At 30.9% G+C, this 19,575-nt stretch overlaps 2 protein-coding genes across 2 annotated transcripts; one reads left to right on the forward strand and one right to left on the reverse strand.

Moving 5' to 3' along the window:
* Nucleotides 1-10,263: 10,263 nt before the first annotated feature.
* LOC114376545 (ABC transporter F family member 1-like) lies at nucleotides 10,264-14,498 on the forward strand. Its single transcript, XM_028334712.1, has 6 exons — nucleotides 10,264-10,499; nucleotides 10,588-10,807; nucleotides 11,549-11,622; nucleotides 11,728-11,938; nucleotides 12,027-12,261; nucleotides 13,141-14,498. Exons 2-6 carry the CDS (start codon nucleotides 10,604-10,606, stop codon nucleotides 14,196-14,198), a joined length of 1,782 nt encoding a protein of 593 aa, XP_028190513.1. The 5' UTR covers nucleotides 10,264-10,499; nucleotides 10,588-10,603; the 3' UTR covers nucleotides 14,199-14,498.
* Nucleotides 14,499-18,270: 3,772 nt separating this feature from the next.
* On the reverse strand, nucleotides 18,271-18,936 carry LOC114374034 (auxin-responsive protein SAUR20). The gene has a single exon (XM_028331620.1). It carries the CDS (start codon nucleotides 18,857-18,859, stop codon nucleotides 18,425-18,427), a length of 435 nt encoding a protein of 144 aa, XP_028187421.1. The 5' UTR covers nucleotides 18,860-18,936; the 3' UTR covers nucleotides 18,271-18,424.
* Between the last annotated feature and the right edge of the window lie 639 nt (nucleotides 18,937-19,575).

Raw genomic sequence — 19,575 nt, forward strand, 5'->3', positions numbered from 1 at the left:
CATCAACGTATATAATAATGACCAGCTGCTATATAATATAGCAAGCTAAGTATATAGCTAGTAAGAAGTTTGCTCGCAAGCCAACACTTTTATAATAGGAAATTCCTGTTGAAAGGGATTATGAGAGAGAGAGCAAGAGAGGGCTGAGAGTGATTCACTCAAAGATTTTGGACCAATTCTTGTAGAGACATAATCTATCTAGATAAATGGCATATGTCCTTCCTCCTATAAAATAATGATAATATTCACACCAGACGCTTGTGCTTATTTTATCTTTCTTTTTTTTTCGTTTTGAGTGTATTTTAGTCATTTTGGTAAAACCAAATGTGAGGCACAAAGAATAGAAATTCTATAAGCTTGTCAACATATAACATGTTGGATAGATAATTTTTTATTATTAATGGATAGATAATTTTATCTTTTAAGTACATGATAATGTATTCAATTATTGATTTATATGTATAAAAAAATATCTACTAAAAAATATAAACTTTTTAAATGAATTTTAGTATGTCAAAAAATTAATTCTTAACTTTCAACATAAAAATATGTTGGTTAAAAAAAAATATAAGCTTGATAGGGATAGGTTTATGGGTGGATAAGGACGCGCAGAACTTGATCGAACTCCATTATTATTTATGGTTATGTTCTTGCTGATATCTAAAGGTAGCTAGCTAGAAAGAGGTGTGGGCATGTCTGCCACACAACAAGCTGGTCTAAGCCCACGTGACGCAAACCATCACTAGCACGTGGGATTTCATCTCCCCACAAATGGGAGACTGCCACGTAGGATATTGGGCAGACTCTTCACTTGCCTCCTTGTGGGTATTCTGTTTTCTGTAACGAGAAAAGTGAAACACAAACTGACAAAATATAGATACAGTATGCCCCTTCTCTTTCTGTATTATTTTTTAATTAATATAGAATTCAATCATTAGTGTTAATTAATCTATGGGTCTCGTCTTTTTTTTTTCTTTTTTTTTAAATTAATAAAACTTAAGACGGTATAAAATATAAAATTTTGATAAGTTCAAAATACTTATAAGTGTGTAAAAAATAAAACAAAACTTACTATAGTAATTAGATAATATGATTGTTTAGTTATAAGTCAATGTGTGTGCAGATATTCAAATTAATGATTCTATATGAACATTCTACACTAAAAAGCTTATAAAAATCCCTCATTTGATGGTTATATCATCAATAAAATGAGTGTATGTGTTTTTAGATTAGTTAATTATTATAAGAATATTTATTTTCAAAATTAATATAGCATGCTTGGATTATAGTTAAGAATTTCCAAATAATAAGTTTAGCAAAAGCTGAAAAAACTTTTATTCAAATAACGATTTAGAATTTCCCAATAAATATCCAAATTAAAACACATTAAACAATTATGAAACACATATTAAAAAACAAAAGTGTAGATTGTGGACAAATTTGCACACTCAAAAAGTGAATTGCATATATGTTTTCTAATTCTAGCCTGTAAATGGGCCAAACCTAATCTTTTTCCTTCCCTTCCCTTCGCTCTCATTAGTGACTAGTCACTCACTCGTGAAAATCAATTGGCAACTCAGTTGCCACCAGCTCATGCGGTACTTCAATTCTTTCTTAAATTGTTGGGGTTGGCCAAAAATAAAAAAATGAGGTTCATGTTGAGACACTGGTATTCCACTGTTGGCAGTAAGGCACCACCAGCTTCAGAAACGCTACGCCTACTTGTACCTCTTTCAGATTTCAGAGAATTGTTGCTTTCAGGCTTTTGTTTTCTATCATTAATATTAACATTATTGTTGTCGTTGTTTTGGTACTATTGATTTATCATGATCCATTGTACTACTAATACAAATTGCTAATGGTTATATTAACATGTTAATTTTATTAAAAAAATTATGCAAATAAAGATAATTCTAACATATTTTTTATAATCTTTATAAAGATAAATAAACAACAAAAACAATATTTTAATAAATTGTTTTACAGATAAGTGTTTATTATTCATGCTTTTTTGTATTTGATAATTACGTTTTCATTAGAAATATTTATATCTTTTAATATTAATTTGTTTCATACTAAACGAAAAAGCAATTAAACAACAATGACAGAAAAGTATTATGTACAGATGTTTTATTATTGTACAATAATTTTGTGTAAGCAATAACAGAATGCAATAAGAATTGTATTAATTATAATTAATTTACTATCTTAATCAATTAAAAATTATTTTTAATATGATTTTTATGGTAATTATTATAAAACTGAGATTAGACAATATAAAAAAAAATTACACTTCCAATGTATTATCTATTTTCTCTATAAAAAAATTAAAAGTATATATATATATATTAATTATCATTCACGTCATGTAGTATATATGTTTTTTAATGTAAAATTTATATTAATTGCAAAAACAAAAATATTAGAGCAAAGAGAAGACTAAAAGAATAAAATCACATGACATCCTTAAACGAGATATGTGGTGCGGCATAAGGAGGAAAGTGGAGCAGGTCATGTTATTGAATGCGACCATCGAGCCGGCCTTAAAGGGCGGCTTGTCTGAACACACGCCGTGGTACCGGACCACCGATAGTGATCCATGCATTTTCAAAATCAGCCGCATATCATCATCTTACTCTATTTTTATTTTTTTCCTTTTCTTATTCTCCACATACCTATGCTGCATTATATAACATGAGTCTAATCATTAAATTAATATTTAGAAGAAGAATTGTATGATTTATAATTGTTATATCTGACTTGAGTAAATTGTTTTCAATTAAAAAAAAAAATACAGTTAGCCTTTAAAAACATTATTTTTAATCTTATATGTAATTGGTTATATTTTTAAATTGTATTTATAATAATTTTATGGCATGAACATTTTTTTCTGAAACGGTAGGTATACTTGGACCACAGCTTGTTTGTTTTAGAAAATTGTATAATATGACATGACGTTTCTCTCGTAAAAATATCTAGATTTAGAATCTAGTTTATGTATAGCAGAGGAGTTTTTTTTTTTTTTTTTAAAGAACTAGAAGAATAAATGTTGATTATGCAATCATAAGTAATTTATTAAGATTAAAAGTTATTTATATGATAATAAGTTTTTTATCTATAGAAAAATTGTCATTTTTTTGGTGGCCTCCTTGTTTAACTTTGATCTTTTATAAAAACATTTTTTTTAGTATTGAATGGTGTCTAAATTAACCTTTGATCTTGTTCATGTTAAATATTTTGAGTTAAAAAATACTTGCAAGCTTTTTTTTAACTAGAAAAAATTTAGACGAGTAAATCTTGAAAGCTTATTAAGATCAATGCAAATCTCATAGAGTTCAATGTGCATTTAAAATGTATTAGACATATTATTTATGAAAACCAATGTATTAGACATATTATTTATAAAAAGAAGGTTTTCATATTGATAACGAGAATTAAATTTAGATCTTTATGAGATATAATTTTTTTTATGTTAATTCTCGAATTCATAAAAGATATGAATTCTGAATAATTCAAAATTCAACTAAAAAATAAATAAAGTGTTGTAAAAAATTATTTTTATCAAAGATCAAATTCGGATAATATTTAAATAATTGAATCTTAATTTGAATACATTAATTAGTTATACCTAATCACTTGATTTATGAAATATGAATTTGTTCAACAAACCTTTATTCACAAAGACTTACCAGCATTGATAGGAGGAGTGCTTAAGTTTTTTAATGATGGTGGAGCGCTATAGTTGTTCGCGATCGGGAACGCGGTGAATAGCTACCTACAAAGTATTCCAACACTCATGGTATGTGCTTAAAAATGACAATGTAAATGCTTAAAGAAGAGAGTCTACCTTAGAAAGAAAAAAAAAATCTATTGATGATATATAGTGGTTTAATTTGGAGGTAGAGTGCAAAAGTGATTCGCTTGCTTTGAAGAGTGAAGGTGTCTTTACACCACTTAAAAAGTATTGGTTTTGGTCAATTTGTAGATCAGGAGTGTTCAGAGAGAGAAAAAAAAAAGTGGTGTGTCGAGATGCACCTCAAGAATATATTTGTTTTTAAATTCATTTCTTATTTAATTACTTTAAATTTCATGAATTAATTATTTTATTCGTTTACAATAAGAGATAAAATGGAAAAGTCATTATATATATAAAAAGAAGAAACAAGAAACTCGTTTTGAATGAGAAACAAAAATAACACGATGAAAAAAAGTAACAAAAGTCTGGTAGGAAGGAGAATTATTTAACAAGATAAAATATTTTTTTATGGATTAATCAGAAAAAAAGAGTTAAAAATCAATTAAAAATTCACAATTGTTTTAAGAATTATAAATATTATTGAGCCAAAGGCGCATGATTATTTTAGAAAAATGTCACAAATTTTTATTTTAATTTTTTGAATAAAATTAAACGATCAATATTTTTTTCTTTACAATTAAATAAATCTAACTCTCTTTCGGGGGCGTGTGCATGATTTTTTTAGAAGTATCTAATTGTTTTGCTGTACTTTAGCTAATTTTATTTGGATTGGTTCCTTTATCAATTTTTACAAGTGTACAACTACAAGCATCCATATTCCATCCTTTCTTATCAAAGGAACGTGCAACTAGGAAGGAATTCTTTCTGCACCCAACATTTTTATTGTATATCTAATATTTTTTTATTTTTTTAAAATTACCCATTCGTATGTATAGATTGCAAATCTTTTTAATGTACATGTAAATTTACATAATAAATTTATAACAATTAATTTTAGTATAATAATTAATTTGTTTACATAAAGATAGGTTTCATGAAAACTTATATATGTAAACAAAATAATTATTATACCAAAATTAATTATTATAAAATTTATTATGTAAATTTACACGTGAATTAAATATACATTAAAAATTTTAGCATTATATATAGAGACATTAATTATTTTATAATATAATTAGTCTATTAACTCAGTTGATTAGAGTACGGTGCTAATAACGTGAAAGTCACATGTTCGAATCATGCATGAACCATTAATTTGTAAAACATTTTTAAAATAAAAAAAATAAAATAAAATCTATAATCCGTACATATGAATTGCCAATCTGTAAGTTTACGGATTACGAATTCATAAGCTTACTCTTATGGATTATGAATTCGTAAGTCTCTTATGGATTATGAATTCATTTATTAGCTGGAGTAATTTTGGAAAAAATGAATAAGTGTTAGGTGTACAAGAAAAAACATCGGTGCACAAAGAAATTCCCGCTGAAGAAACGCTACTGGCGGAAGGGAAAATATAATTTTACACGTATTTAAAGTTGTTCGAGCCCAGCCCATATCTGGACGATGTTTCACCACGATCGACACGTTGTGTACATGCCTTGACACCCAATTAGTATTAGGGATACTAGCTAGAGCCAATGCCCGTGGCATTTATCATATATACGGGTGCTTTTTGCACGGGTAAGATAGAAAAATTAAAAATTAAAATATAGATGTAGATTATATAATATTGTTATTTTTTAAATTTAAAAGCAAGTGAATGAGATAAAAAGTAATATAAGCTAAAAAAAATAATCATCTCTACGGATAAATTAAATTTGATGATGATACAGTCATTCACAAATTTTAATTTATTTATTTTTATCCTACCCCTCATATTTTGTCATATTTGTGATTTTTTGTGTCAGAATTCTTTAAAAATTAGAATCAAAATCATGATTGACTCTTAATATAAAATAAATTATATTAAAAAAAATATTTATGTTGTGTATGTTTATTTGTTTCTGTTTTTTTCAAGAGCAAATTCCTATTAATATCATAATCAACGAAAAAACATTTTTTTAAGAGTGTTTCATTTATCAAAGAAAATGAAGAAATAAAGTTAAAAAGGAGTAGAAAGTTATATTAATGCTTAATTATCAATTTCATCCTTAAATTTATAAAATGTTGAGTTTGATCTTCAAATTTTTAAAATGTTCAATTTGATTCTAAATTTTTTTTAAATAAATTAATTTGGTTATCAAATTATTTTAAATGGTTCAATTTAATCCTTTAGTTCTTAAAAGTTTGGAGACCAAATTGGTTCATTTTTAAGGATTTGAACACTAAAATGAACCTTTTAAAAATTTGGTGATCAAATTGATTCATTTTTAAAAATTTGAGGATTAAATTCAATCTTTTAAAAATTTGAAAATCAAATTAAACTATTTAAAATAATATGGGGACAAATTAATAATTAAGCATTATGTTAATCGGTAAGAAAGGAAAACGATATATATATATATATATATATATATATATATATATATATATATATATATATATAAGACATAAATATCCAAAATAAAAATTACACGTGAGATAAATAAGGATATATATTTGCATCATTAATTATATCAAACAAAATCTTTTTTCTTCACTTTTCCATCCAAATTGGACGTATTGCTACAATATATAAATTCACTTGAAAATTCTTAGCTAAAATGAATGTTTAAAACTTGAACCGGTAACTGACTTGACAACGGCATTGGGTCACTGTGAGTTAATAGTTAAATCACACGAATCAGTAAGATAATAAAATAAATAATTACATATATTAAAATTGTTATATTAACTAATTAACTAACCGCTAAGTGATTTTTCTATTTTCGTGGATTATATACAACTATGCAACATTGTGTGTGATTTCTTATAAATAAATATTTCAAACTATACCTAGTCAAACTGATTAAAGTCATGATTTGTTATTCTTTTGAGTTGTCCTAGTTGTTAAAAATGGTGTTCCGATTCTTATTTGTTAAAATAAATTCTATATAATTTATTTGATTAAATTTCATAAATAATTATATATATAAATTTTTGTGAGATAAAACTTTATTAAATAAACACTTAATTTATTTACTTAAACTTAATTTAATGTTTGTATAATTATGTGTATGAAATAATTTGTTATAAGATTAATTGTTTTTGGAAAAATTTTAAGAAAAAAAAAAGAGTTGAAAGACGACATAACCAAACATGCCGTACAAAGTGTTGCATGGAAATCAAATGAAACCAAAGGGAATGAATGAACAGTGCATGAGAAGCAAAACAATTCCCTTCCTGGGCTCCACGTTCTTCCCCGCGTGTGCTTTTGGCAAAATCAAATTCACGGAGGGTTTATTGGTTTAATACTTTTTATATGTCAAGAAAAAATTAATGATATATAAAAACTATTATAAAGAAATGGCTATTCTATTTGCTTTAGATATTTTTCATTCCATAGATTGTAAGACAAAACTAGAAGTATTTCATATCCCCAATATCAAATAAAACATGAACTAGAAACCATTAAACAAAAGAATGTGGAATAAACCAAATCGAATTTGTAAATGTGAAGAGTTGTAAATATCTTCTTCCAAACTCTCACTATAACTGGAATCGGCCTCCCAGGCGGGTTAATTGATTTTTGGAATAAAAGTGATACCTCTAATTACCATTCTGTGCTTAAGTCAATAATCAAACTTTAGTTCCTTAATTTGTTTCTCATCTTTTTCCCGCATTGTTAATTAGTGCTAATCACTCATTTTTAATTGCAGAAGCGTAAGAAGAAGAGTGATTGTGGGCACTAGAAGGACAAGGACAAAGACAAGGGAAAGAAGAAAAAGGAAACACCATCGTCAAACCCAACAATGTTGGTGTTGAAGGAGGACATGCGGGTATAGATAGAGAGAGGGGGATGGTGATGGCGAAGGGCACGATGGACGTGGCAGCTTTGGCAAAGAAGTTGTCGGAGAAGTTTAAGAGGAAGATTGAGGTTGTCCTTCCCAAGAAGGAGAAAGAGAAGGGGAAGGAAAAGGAAAGTGAGAAAGAGGGTGGTGGCAAAGGAGAGAATGACTCAGCCAAAAAGAAGAAAATGGGTGGCAATGGTGGTGGCCGCGAAGGACACAATGATAAGGGTAATGAGGGTGGTGGTGGTAATGGCCAGAGGAAAACGGAGCAGATCGAACATTGTCAACTATTATGGTGAATACTCTAATAACTACATGGGGCAATATCATCCTGTGTCGCAGATGTTCAGTGACGAAAATCCCTATGCTTGTCACATTATGTGAGGCTTTGGGCTTGTGATCATTTGATGATACTCGGCAATAAAGGATTTGATTTGGTTATGCCTTTCGGTACAATAGAGTCGTCAATTTTTCTTCCAGTTTATAGTGAAAAAGATAAAAAAAATTTCTAGGTGTGGAAAAGGCTATAGAAAATTTTGCACTTAATAGGAGGGTCTTTAATTTACATGATTAAACAATTATGTTCATGTTATAGACTTTGTTATTGTTAGTATACGATGCAAATGGAAGAATATTTTGTCCCACTTGGCTACTTTGTGTTTTTTTTTTTTACACAAACTGTATCAACTCATTTCATTCATGATCAAAAAGTAAATAAATGCCACCCTGACTAAAGAGTGAGCAACAACTCTTTACAAACTTCACATTATAGTTTGAATATTGGGAGAGAATATATTTACATTGAAGAATTAAGGCACCCAATTCAGAAACATCTAAACCTGGTCCATTGACCTTATAACCTACAATCCTGCAGTTCATTTAGAAAATAACATGGGAATAACCTGATTCAGCCATCCATTGGCTACTTTGTGTTGAAGGACGAATTTGCTTAGCTATCTCTTTAGTACTCTTGATAATTTTATGAATGGGGTTGGGACGGAATGTAAATAAGAATGGTATTAATATTGTAAGGAAGAAGAGGTTGTGTCTGTCCTTTCTAGCTTACCTGTATAATTTGTCTTATTTCCTTGGTGCCAGGTTTGTTAGTGGAGTTTGAACCTGCCATGAGTAATTGAGGATGTTGGACAGTCAGTGGTGTCACTCTATTGCTCTTTTTCCACCTATGCTACCAATTTGGCTGCTTCCTAGTTTACTATTTACGATTGTGCTCTATTGCTCGCTCTGCCGAATTAATACAATTGGTAACTGGGGTTGGATAATTTTAACTCGAATTATATTGCAATTGCATTGAGGCAATGAGAACCACTTTAAATCGAGAAATGGGGCTATAGTACCGCCAATCACTTGTTCCTCGGCATTGTTTGTCTACATATAATAAGCCTCGGACACTGCAGGGCAACATAAACAGACTGTGGCACCAAAAAATCATAGGTGTTTTATGCAAAATAATTAACCAGTTACATTGGAAGTTCTTCTTTGCTTCATGATTTTCAAAATGGAGCAAGTAAAATCCATCTCTAGCTACAAAAAATTATCCAACAATCTTATTTTGTACGTGCTTTACAGTGGAACTTTATATTAGTATTGTTTTGACCTCAAATTAGTAAGCATTGCTAGGGTTTTTATATTTGATGTATTGTCGATTTAAAGGATCATCATAATTTTATTTTTGTAAAAGACACTTCAGTAAATTAAAAGGAAGAAGCGTTTTTAAACGATGTGTAACCTTGACTCTTAAGACAACATGTAATCTCATTTGAGGTTATTCTAATAATTTTGAATGTATTAAAACAATAATGTTTAACAATAAAATGCAATTAAAATATTATTTAATTATATTTCATGCACTACGTAATTATAAATAAAATAATTTAAAATATATTGTGATATCTTTATTATATATAATAGATATACATAAGATCAGATTTCTCTAAAAAGTATGAGATTATCTTAATAATTTTAAACGCCTTAAAACAATAATCAATAATCTTTATTATATAAAATAATATACAAAGCCCAGTTTTTTCTTCAAAAAATTGAGATTATCTTAGTAATTTTAAATGCATTAAAAAATAATGTTCAATAATTAAAGATGCTATTAAAATATTCCCAAATTATATTACATGTGACAATTTTAATTATAAATAAAATAATTTCAAATATCTTTATAATATACGATTTCCCCAAAAGTTGAATAATACTCAATGCATTTTGTTGGTCGTGATATCTATTACATTTCAATAAACCCATCGCAAAAGGAATGCAATTGAATTTTTTACATCTTGATTGCTTAATTGATAGTTAGAGGCTTAAAGTTACAAATTCTTACCGTTGCTTTTATTGACACGGACTTCTATTCTAATGAATCCTTAAGCTGCTATTTTTGTAACAATGTCAACTTTGAAATATATACAGAATATTATTTGCAATAAGCTCTTAACGAGTGATATGTGTATCCCAACCTTGAAAGTTGACTTATTATTATAAGATAAGATTATAAAATAAGATAAAATAAAATTAGGAATAAAAGATAGAGACCGAAGGATTAGAACTAGTGATGCATATGCTAAACCAAGTTAACAGTCTGAGCTCTGGGAGTATATAGAATACAGTCGTGGAGCATTCTAAACTTTAGGTAGTAACTCCCTCCGGGACACGTGGAAGCCGACACTTGTATATATTCGAAGCCTGAAGAACCCTAAGCCCTCACTTGCTCGGGATTTTACTTTACTCTCTCACGGTAGCACCAGACACACAACTCTAGATCTATTGTTTTTCGATTCAAGGTTTGCGTCTTCAATTCTTCATTCATCTGATTTTTCCTTTTTTCTTTCTCAATTTCTAAATTGATAGTTGATGATTGTTGCTAAGCAGATATTTGAGATTGAAGATGGTGTCTGACGCCAGCAAGAAGAAGGCTGCGCAGAAGAAGGCGGCCGCAGCGGCCAAGAGAGGAGGCAAAGCAGCAGCTGCTGCTGCTTCGTCCAAAACGACGTCGTCGGAGAAGCTTGCCGACGGAATTAGGGACATTCAGATTTCCGATCGAACCTGCACCGGTGTCCTCTGCTCGCATCCTCTTTCCAGGGATATTAGGGTGAGAACCATGTTACTATTACAGCTCAGCTCATGTACAATCTTGAGCTGGAACAAAGAAACTGCTTTTTTAAATATTTAAATATTAAAGAATACAAAACAAGTACATGCGCCTAAAGTGCTTACTTGTCTAGTTACCTTGATGCCCATGCATTTGGCTCCATCTAATGTAGTGATAATATTACCTAAAATTATGCTAACATTATTTCTTTTTTTTTTTTTTAGGGTCTACCGTCTGCCTAAAAGTTTATCTCAAAGATTTTTCCCTTTGGTTTGGCCTATTAAAGTTGTCTTGATTTTTCATTTGAAAATATTTCGGCTTACTTTTGTATGCATATACTGCATTGTCCCTCTGGAAATAGGAAAATAGGAGAATAATCTATCCCACACTTTTATTGATTATTATTACATATTTTTTGAAGCCATAATATATAAGTTCTATAAAAAAAAGTACATTTCAAGTTTAGCAAGTCTTGCTTCTAGCTTATTGTTGCTTGCATGTGCCTACCCAAGCAGTTTGGTCTGTAGCATTGGCGTTCTACCATGTTGCCAAGCTCAAAAACCTGCTTCTGCTTCATGAATGTAACCAGATACTAACCAATTGCAAATTTGTCGGAGGAAGGTTAATGCTGTAATATTATGTTATAAAAGGATGTTTCTGCCTTATTAAGTGTAGCTAATTGCTTATGCATTTACAGTGATCAGTATTGTATTGACGTGTTTGTTTATGCCGTCATCACAGATAGAATCTATGTCAGTTACTTTCCATGGACATGATTTGATAGTTGATTCCGAATTGGAGCTTAATTACGGAAGGTTTGTCATCCTTACATTGCAATTCTGTTCTGCTTCTGTTCAGGATGCTGTAATTTTTAGTTGGAATATTTTTTGGTGATTATGCTTACTTTAAATTCCTTTCAGACGTTATGGCTTGCTTGGATTAAATGGTTGTGGGAAGTCTACCCTGCTTACGGCAATAGGTTGTCGAGAGCTACCTATTCCAGACCACATGGATATTTATCACCTTACCAGAGAAATTGAAGCCTCTGACATGTCTGCATTGGAGGCTGTCATAAGCTGTGATGAGGAAAGGTTGAGTTTGGAGAAAGAAGCTGAAGCTTTGGCAGCGCAGGTGTATTTAAGTAAAATATAGAATCTGCTTTTTTCTCATTGTCTTGTGTTTTTGGATCATTGGCTCAGTTGATTGGTTTTTGGTCCAGGATGATGGGGGTGGGGAAGCTCTTGAACGTATTTATGAACGATTGGAAGCCATTGATGCATCAACTGCAGAAAAGCGTGCCGCTGAAAATTTATTTGGTCTTGGTTTCAACAAGCAGATGCAAGCAAAGAAGACACGTGATTTTTCTGGTGGCTGGAGAATGAGGATTGCTTTAGCACGTGCTCTATTTATGAACCCTACCATTCTTTTACTTGATGAACCAACCAATCACCTTGGTATGCATTGATTTTCACGTGACTGATGTGATGATTTTTTCTGCTGTCTCACTTGTGATTTCAAATGGAAGGTCCTGTAGATTCTTTTCTTTATCTATTGTAGAAATTATGTCTATCAAACAGTAGCCATGAATTTGTTGAATCCTTCTAGCTTACCCAATACCCAATAAGTGGGTAGGCCTCTGCGTATAGGATTTAGAGCAACTTTTCTTTGGTGTCTGCTTTAGAAAAAGGATTTCTTCAAGATAAGATAATATATCATGCGAATATATTAGAGCAACTTTTCTTTGGTGGCTGCATATAGTTTTTAGAGCAACTTTTCTTTAGTATATCTGTTAAATATAAAATGGAGAGGAGAAATTATATAAGGAAAAAAGAAGGCTTTTATTTCTTCCTGCAGGAATACATTACTCAATGACAATCTGCTCTATTTATAAAAGAAATTGAGCCACTACACTAGCCACTAACTAACTCCCAGGTGCCCAACTTGCAAATGAAACTAACCAAATAACTAGGAAAACAATATCCAGCAATAACAGAATTTATTCAAATACCCCACATCACCTAACAGCAATAACAGAAACTTAAAACTAATTAAATGACCCACGTCACCTAACAATATCAACATGGTTGATTTGTGAATGCCAGATCCAGTCGTTTCATTCTTGTAAATCTCAATCATATTTCATTTTATGGTGGTTGCATTTCTGTCACTGATGTTACTTTATACTTTCAAATTAAATTAAATTTTTTTTCCTGTGTTTATATGATATCTGCACCTTGAGATGTTCTTGCTCTTTTTTTGTAGTTACATCTGTCAGTATGTTTCACCTTTGGTCCTGGAATAATTGTTGATTCATAGTTTTTTAAAATTTGCAGACCTGGAAGCTTGTGTGTGGCTGGAAGAGAATCTGAAGAAGTTTGACCGTATTCTGGTTGTGGTTTCACACTCCCAGGATTTCCTTAATGGTGTCTGCACAAATATCATTCACATGCAAAACAAGAAGCTGAAGCTCTACACTGGTAATTATGATCAATATGTTCAGACACGTTCTGAACTGGAAGAGAACCAGATGAAGCAGTACAAATGGGAGCAGGAGCAAATTGCCTCGATGAAGGAATACATTGCTCGATTTGGTCATGGATCAGCAAAACTAGCTCGCCAAGCTCAGAGTAAAGAGAAAACTCTTGCAAAAATGGAGCGGGGTGGACTTGCAGAGAAGGTGGTAAGAGACAAAGTTTTGGTATTCCGCTTTGTTGATGTGGGAAAACTTCCCCCGCCTGTCCTCCAGTTTGTTGAGGTGACATTTGGGTACACGCCAGATAATCTGATCTACAAGAAGCTTGACTTTGGTGTTGATTTAGACTCTAGGATTGCTCTGGTTGGACCCAACGGAGCTGGGAAGAGTACGTTACTGAAGCTAATGACTGGTGATTTGGAACCTCTAGATGGCATGGTTCGACGCCACAATCACCTTCGGATCGCACAATTTCACCAGCACTTGGCTGAAAAGCTAGACTTGGAAATTTCTGCCCTCCAGTTTATGATAAAAGAATACCCTGGAAACGAGGAGGAGAGGATGAGAGCAGCCATTGGGAAATTTGGACTATCCGGTAAAGCGCAGGTGATGCCTATGAAGAATTTATCTGATGGGCAGAGGAGCCGCGTGATATTCGCATGGTTAGCTTATAGACAGCCTCACCTGCTACTTTTGGATGAGCCAACGAATCATTTGGATATTGAAACAATTGACTCATTGGCCGAGGCATTGAATGAATGGGATGGTGGCATGGTGCTTGTTAGCCATGATTTTAGGCTCATAAATCAGGTGGCCCATGAGATATGGGTGTGTGCTGATCAAGCTGTGACCAGATGGGAAGGTGACATTATGGATTTCAAGGAGCACCTAAGGTCAAAGGCGGGTTTATCTGACTGAAGAAAATAGTGGGACAGGGACACTCCAGCATATGCATGTCATCACCATCTAAGGACTACGTTACGTACTGTAAGTTAGGTGGATTTCTCCATGGCGATTGTAGTTTTTATTTAAATGGCTCTGCAGAGAAATCGGTGTAGAAATCATGTCCTTCCCCGTTAGATTGTAGTAATTTGTATTTTCATCATTTAGTTGCTTGGTTGCTGACCAGCATGATAGATAGCAGGGGACCTTATGTAATGTGAATGATATGTACCTACCGAGAGTTTTATATTGACTGCACTAGTTTCCTCTGCCTCTCTTCCTTCTAGTAATTTTTCATCCTTCGCAAGTTCCCTTCATTTTTCCCGAGAAAATTATTAATGCCCAGCTATTTTAGGGGTATAAGCATATCAGATTAGATTGGGTTTGATTATACTCGTTATTAGTATAAAATTTAGTCCAAGTATAAAAGGTACAAAAAATAAATATATTTGATTATTAATTTACATCTATTATTGTTAATAAAATAGTCAACGTAACACAAATGAACATGAAATGATTGATAAAGCAATTATCTCTAATTCTTAATATAAGAGCCGAACCTGAAATGATTGATAAAACGATCATGTCTAATTCTTAATATAAGAGTATAAGAGCATATCTGTCCTATAATATTTTTTTGACTTTTCGTCTTTTCACTCAGTTGATAAATACAAAATTGCGTCAAATACAAAATTAACTTTAGTATCCAAAAGTATAAAAAGAGCGTCAAATATATCTGGATATTAATTTTTGTCTGTCACCCTCTAATAAAATAATCAAGATTCAAATAAGTGAAATATGTGATATATTTATCTTTTATCTATAATAAATTATGGTTAATTATTATAATTTAAAAAATTTTGTAATAAATGGTACATTGTTACAATGTTTATTTTGGTAAACTTATACAATGTTTATTTTGAATAATTTTTATTGTGATAGATAAATTATGGTTGATAATCAATATTATCGTTATTATTATGTTTGTTTTAAATTATGTTTGCCAATATATTTTTTAAGTAATTATTGTAATGTTATGTTTGTAACGATAAAAAATAGCGAAAATTTATCCTAAAATTATATTTTACCATTAAATGAAACGAAATTTTGGGTCTAACAATTTAGTTCAATATAAATATAATGATATTTAGGTCCAATAAAAAATTACTAACATTTTCATCCAATAATAATAACTTATTGATGTTTTGATCCAACAAAATGTCATGATATTTAGGTCTAAAACAACTTACTAACATTTTCCTCCAATAAAAAATATTGACATTTTTTCGTCCAACAAAAAATTACTGATATTAACGTTCAAAAATGATATTTTACTGATATTTTCATTCAATCTAGTCAGCATAATTACGTTGGTAATCCTTTCAGTGATAAATTTGTCCCTCTGTGCTTCATAGGTTATTTTATTAACATTGACAGACGACAGTTAACGATCGAATAAATTTGTCGTACTTTTTATATTTTCAGGAATTAAATTTTATATTTTCATCTCTGAGAGATATATTTGTCAGCGAATTACATGTTCATGTTCAGGAATAAAAGTTACTATTTACCATTATTTCATCTGATCAAAATACTTCAGTTTTGGTTTATTATAATCCTTATGTCCTCTGATCAGTAAAATACTGAAAATAAAGAGATTTTTAATTATAACGTAGTAATATATTTGAGTACAAGATGTACTCAATACTGAAGCGTTCACTAAACGTCCCATACACCACTGTCTCCACAATTACAAACACGAAACATCCCTCACTCTATACTATAGTATCCCATCCCCTGAAGCTACATATCAAATATTGCTTAATTTCCCTTTTATGACAAGCCCAAAAATAGTTTGTAACTTTATGACATGAACTTTTTTTTTTTTTTTGAATAATGATAATTTTGTTAGCAAAATATATCAAACTAGTGGCGTTTTTTCATCTTTCGTTATTTTCTAACTATTCAATCATCCTTATTTCTCCTTACTTTAACTTGACATAATCTGAGTCAAGTATGAGTAGACTCGTGCTCCCGCAAAACCTATTTTAAACTTAGATCGTAAAACTAGCTGAGCGCCGTGTCGACCTCTTCATGTTGTCTATCATAACAATTCTTCTTGAGCATCTTCTAAGCCAACTTCACTTTATCCTCAGAATCTGTATCCTTATAAAGCTATAATTTTGAGAAACTATTACTAGGTACAGGATCACTATATCTATAATTTCGATCAATCTTCACGTAATTGAGATTTTTAATTTAAAAAAAATACAAAATTTGATTACGTACAACAGAAACTAATTTAATCAGAATTATAATGTCATAATCCTATATTATATAATAATTTCTTCATGATTTTGCTAGCAAGGGTATAGAAATCACAAAGCAAAAAGTTAATTGTGTAAGCATCTGATTCATTCGGAGCTGCACCCCCGCTAGATTGTGTAAGAAATAAGTTCTTGTGCTTGACTATCAACATCCACATCATAGTTACTTTTTTTTTGGGTACATACATCATACAGTTACTTGATGTTTGCTTCTGATGTCTCAATGATTAATTCTTATATATTGTGAAAATATTGTTGTGGAAATGGCTATGTTTTTTAGAGACTATGATTCTACTATTCGCTGATAACTAGTTAATAAAAAAAATATTTATAATAAATTCATAAGCTAATGTTTTAAACGCAACGAAATTCAGTACAAATTAACTATCTTAAATAGGCATATATGTCTTCTCCCGAACTCGAGTACTACTGTGTGGTGTGTTCTGCTTGCACAAACTTGAGAATTTATTGAGTGTGTGAGTGTATATTTGCATTATTCATTTCATTGTACATCGACAGCTGGTATCATATCTAGGGGCATTCCCAAATCTTAACTTTATACATGAATTTAAATGCCAAAAAAGTTCCATAGCATTAAAGTCGGTCGACAGGCTAGTAGAATCATTGGTTGCAGCCATAATTTCATTGTAAGTAAGGATGTCCCTAATTATCATAACACCTTTAATCTGGGTGGAAATAGAGGGGCCAAAAAGTGCATCTTAGCTTGTGGGATAACGGAGACAAGTTGAAGATATTTTATGAAAAAACGGAGCAGTTTGAAATTGTCTTAACATGCTTTGTTTATAATTTACAAACTTGAGATAAAAAAATCTTGTTTAAAAATTTAATTATTGTTTTACTAAACATGTTATTATTATTATTTATAAACGAAATTTACTTAGTGTGCATCCCAAGCTAAAATTTGAGTATAAGCATGGTTGGAATCATGTAACATGAATAATATTTGCATGAGATAAAACAAAATGAAATGTTTGTGAATTTAATTGAGTAAACATACGATAACATGCTAATGTTGGCGTTTATTTGGCCGTGAACAGGTGATTAATACATACATCCAATTCCTGGTTGCGGGAGTACCATATATTTGAAGCATCTAAAATGGGTGTTCACACTTTTTGAAGGAGGAAATTAATTAATATAAAAGTTAGACTAGCTAGTGCCAGTGTGTTTGTTTTTTCGTTTAAAAACTCGATGAATTCCACTAAATCACGTTTAGGTGCTTAAGAAAGTGTGACAACGGATAAACACACACACTGTATCATTGAGTACAATGTCCCCTTATGTTGGAGAGAGGATTGAACGTTTTCCAAACATATATACACAGTTCTTAGATCCTTGTCTTATTGTTGGTATAAATTTTGTTTAACAAAAATAAAACAGTTACTTTAAATATTATAAGCCCGCGCGCGTTAATAAAACGATGCATTATACTAATATATAGAAAATTCATATACAATTAATATCCGCGCACCATAATTAGTTAGTATACATATACGTACCTAGTACCTACCATGTTTATATTAATAATTTTATTTTCATCTGATGAAGATAATATCAATGAAGTCGAACTAAATGACTAGTAATTATTAGTAGTGGAATATTCTTGTAGTGAATTGTGAATGAAATAAGCCAGAAATAAGTAATTAAACTCCTTAAAACTAAAGTCAATCCCCCAAAAAAATGATGGCAAACATGTATCATGAGAGTAATCTCAAAGCTGGAACTTTTTATTAGTTCTTGGTGGAAGAATTAATTAGACAGTCAAAAAATAATTTGACTAGAGGTTCAGAAGAGAAAGTTAACTAAAAATTCCAGTAGCTACTACATTATTAATTTCTCAAAAACAATTTTTTTTCAAAATACCATGGATTTTCTACAAGTCCACCTTGGTCCAGTAGTAGTAGTTTGGGTATGCCATTGGTGAGCAAGTATACTCTCAAGTTCACAAGGCCTGCAAGGAATGGTTACTGCACCTCCATGATCAAAGCCATACTCTTCTTCAGCTTGCTCCAATAGCTTCAAAAACGTTGGGTTGGTTAAACAGCTTAGTGGCAGCACGAACCTCTTTTGTTCCTCTCCACCCTCCGCAATCACTGCGAAGTGTCCTTCCTTCACGTCCTCTGGCACATAGCTTGAGTTTAAAGAAGAATCACACCCTTCTTTGTTTCTCCCCATTAGGAGTCTCTTTTGGAGCTTCTCAACGACGAATTTGAACTTCACAATGCCTCCTACTACGCTCTTCTTTTTGCTGCTGCTGCTGCTGCTGTTTCTGACACTGAAGTTGGCCATAATATAACGACAAGTGTTTGTTGTTTGATAATATAATAGCAATGAAAGAGTGTGTTGTGTTTGGTGATGATGGTTGTTTGAGCTTGCTTTGTTTGAGTGTTTGAGGCAGTTATGATGCTTATATTTATAGGTGTAGTCAAAGGGTGAGTGTGTAGATAAGATTATTTGGACGGTAGCAGCTAATTAAGATGAAGATTGAAAAAAGAAAAAGAAAATAAGAGTGTAGAAATGCAGATAGAGATTATTGTTGGAGTGTTAAATTGGGGAAGGAGAGACAGCGCATGTGGGTGCAGTGTTATACGACTTACGACTTTTCATACCATGCAACGTCCCTTTTCGCTGGTCGTGTCGGATTCCAACTCCTTAGTTAATTATTAACCATATAATTCCATCCCATTCATCTCTTTGCTAATGGTAACTCTTCTTTCCATTTCCATACTCCATGTGTTAATTTTTTCCCCCCTTGTTATAGCATATCCAATGGATGCAATTTAAATAACTTATTTTAAGTTGTTTAACTTATATTAATTGATCTCCACAGTATTGTATCATAATTAAATAATTTATATATATATATATATATATATATATATATATATATATATTATTTCAATCATATAATTTTAAGTAATTCTTGAATTATTCTTTTAAATGATAAGAAAATATTTTTTACCCAATCAGAGCTTAATTTTAAGTAATTCAATATAACATGTAGA

The sequence above is a fragment of the Glycine soja genome, chromosome 11 (genome assembly GCF_004193775.1).
Source record: "Glycine soja cultivar W05 chromosome 11, ASM419377v2, whole genome shotgun sequence".
Taxonomy (NCBI): Eukaryota; Viridiplantae; Streptophyta; class Magnoliopsida; order Fabales; family Fabaceae; genus Glycine; species Glycine soja.

Excerpts from the sequence above, each read along its gene's own strand:
- LOC114376545 (XM_028334712.1), top strand. The coding sequence starts at position 10,604 with ATGGTGTCTGACGCCAGCAAGAAGAAGGCTGCGCAGAAGAAGGCGGCC. Across the intron at positions 11,623-11,727 it reads TTGGAGCTTAATTACGGAAG|ACGTTATGGCTTGCTTGGAT; the intron begins GTTTGTCATCCT and ends AATTCCTTTCAG. Across the intron at positions 11,939-12,026 it reads CTGAAGCTTTGGCAGCGCAG|GATGATGGGGGTGGGGAAGC; the intron begins GTGTATTTAAGT and ends TTTTTGGTCCAG.
- LOC114374034 (XM_028331620.1), bottom strand. The coding sequence starts at position 18,859 with ATGGCCAACTTCAGTGTCAGAAACAGCAGCAGCAGCAGCAGCAAAAAG.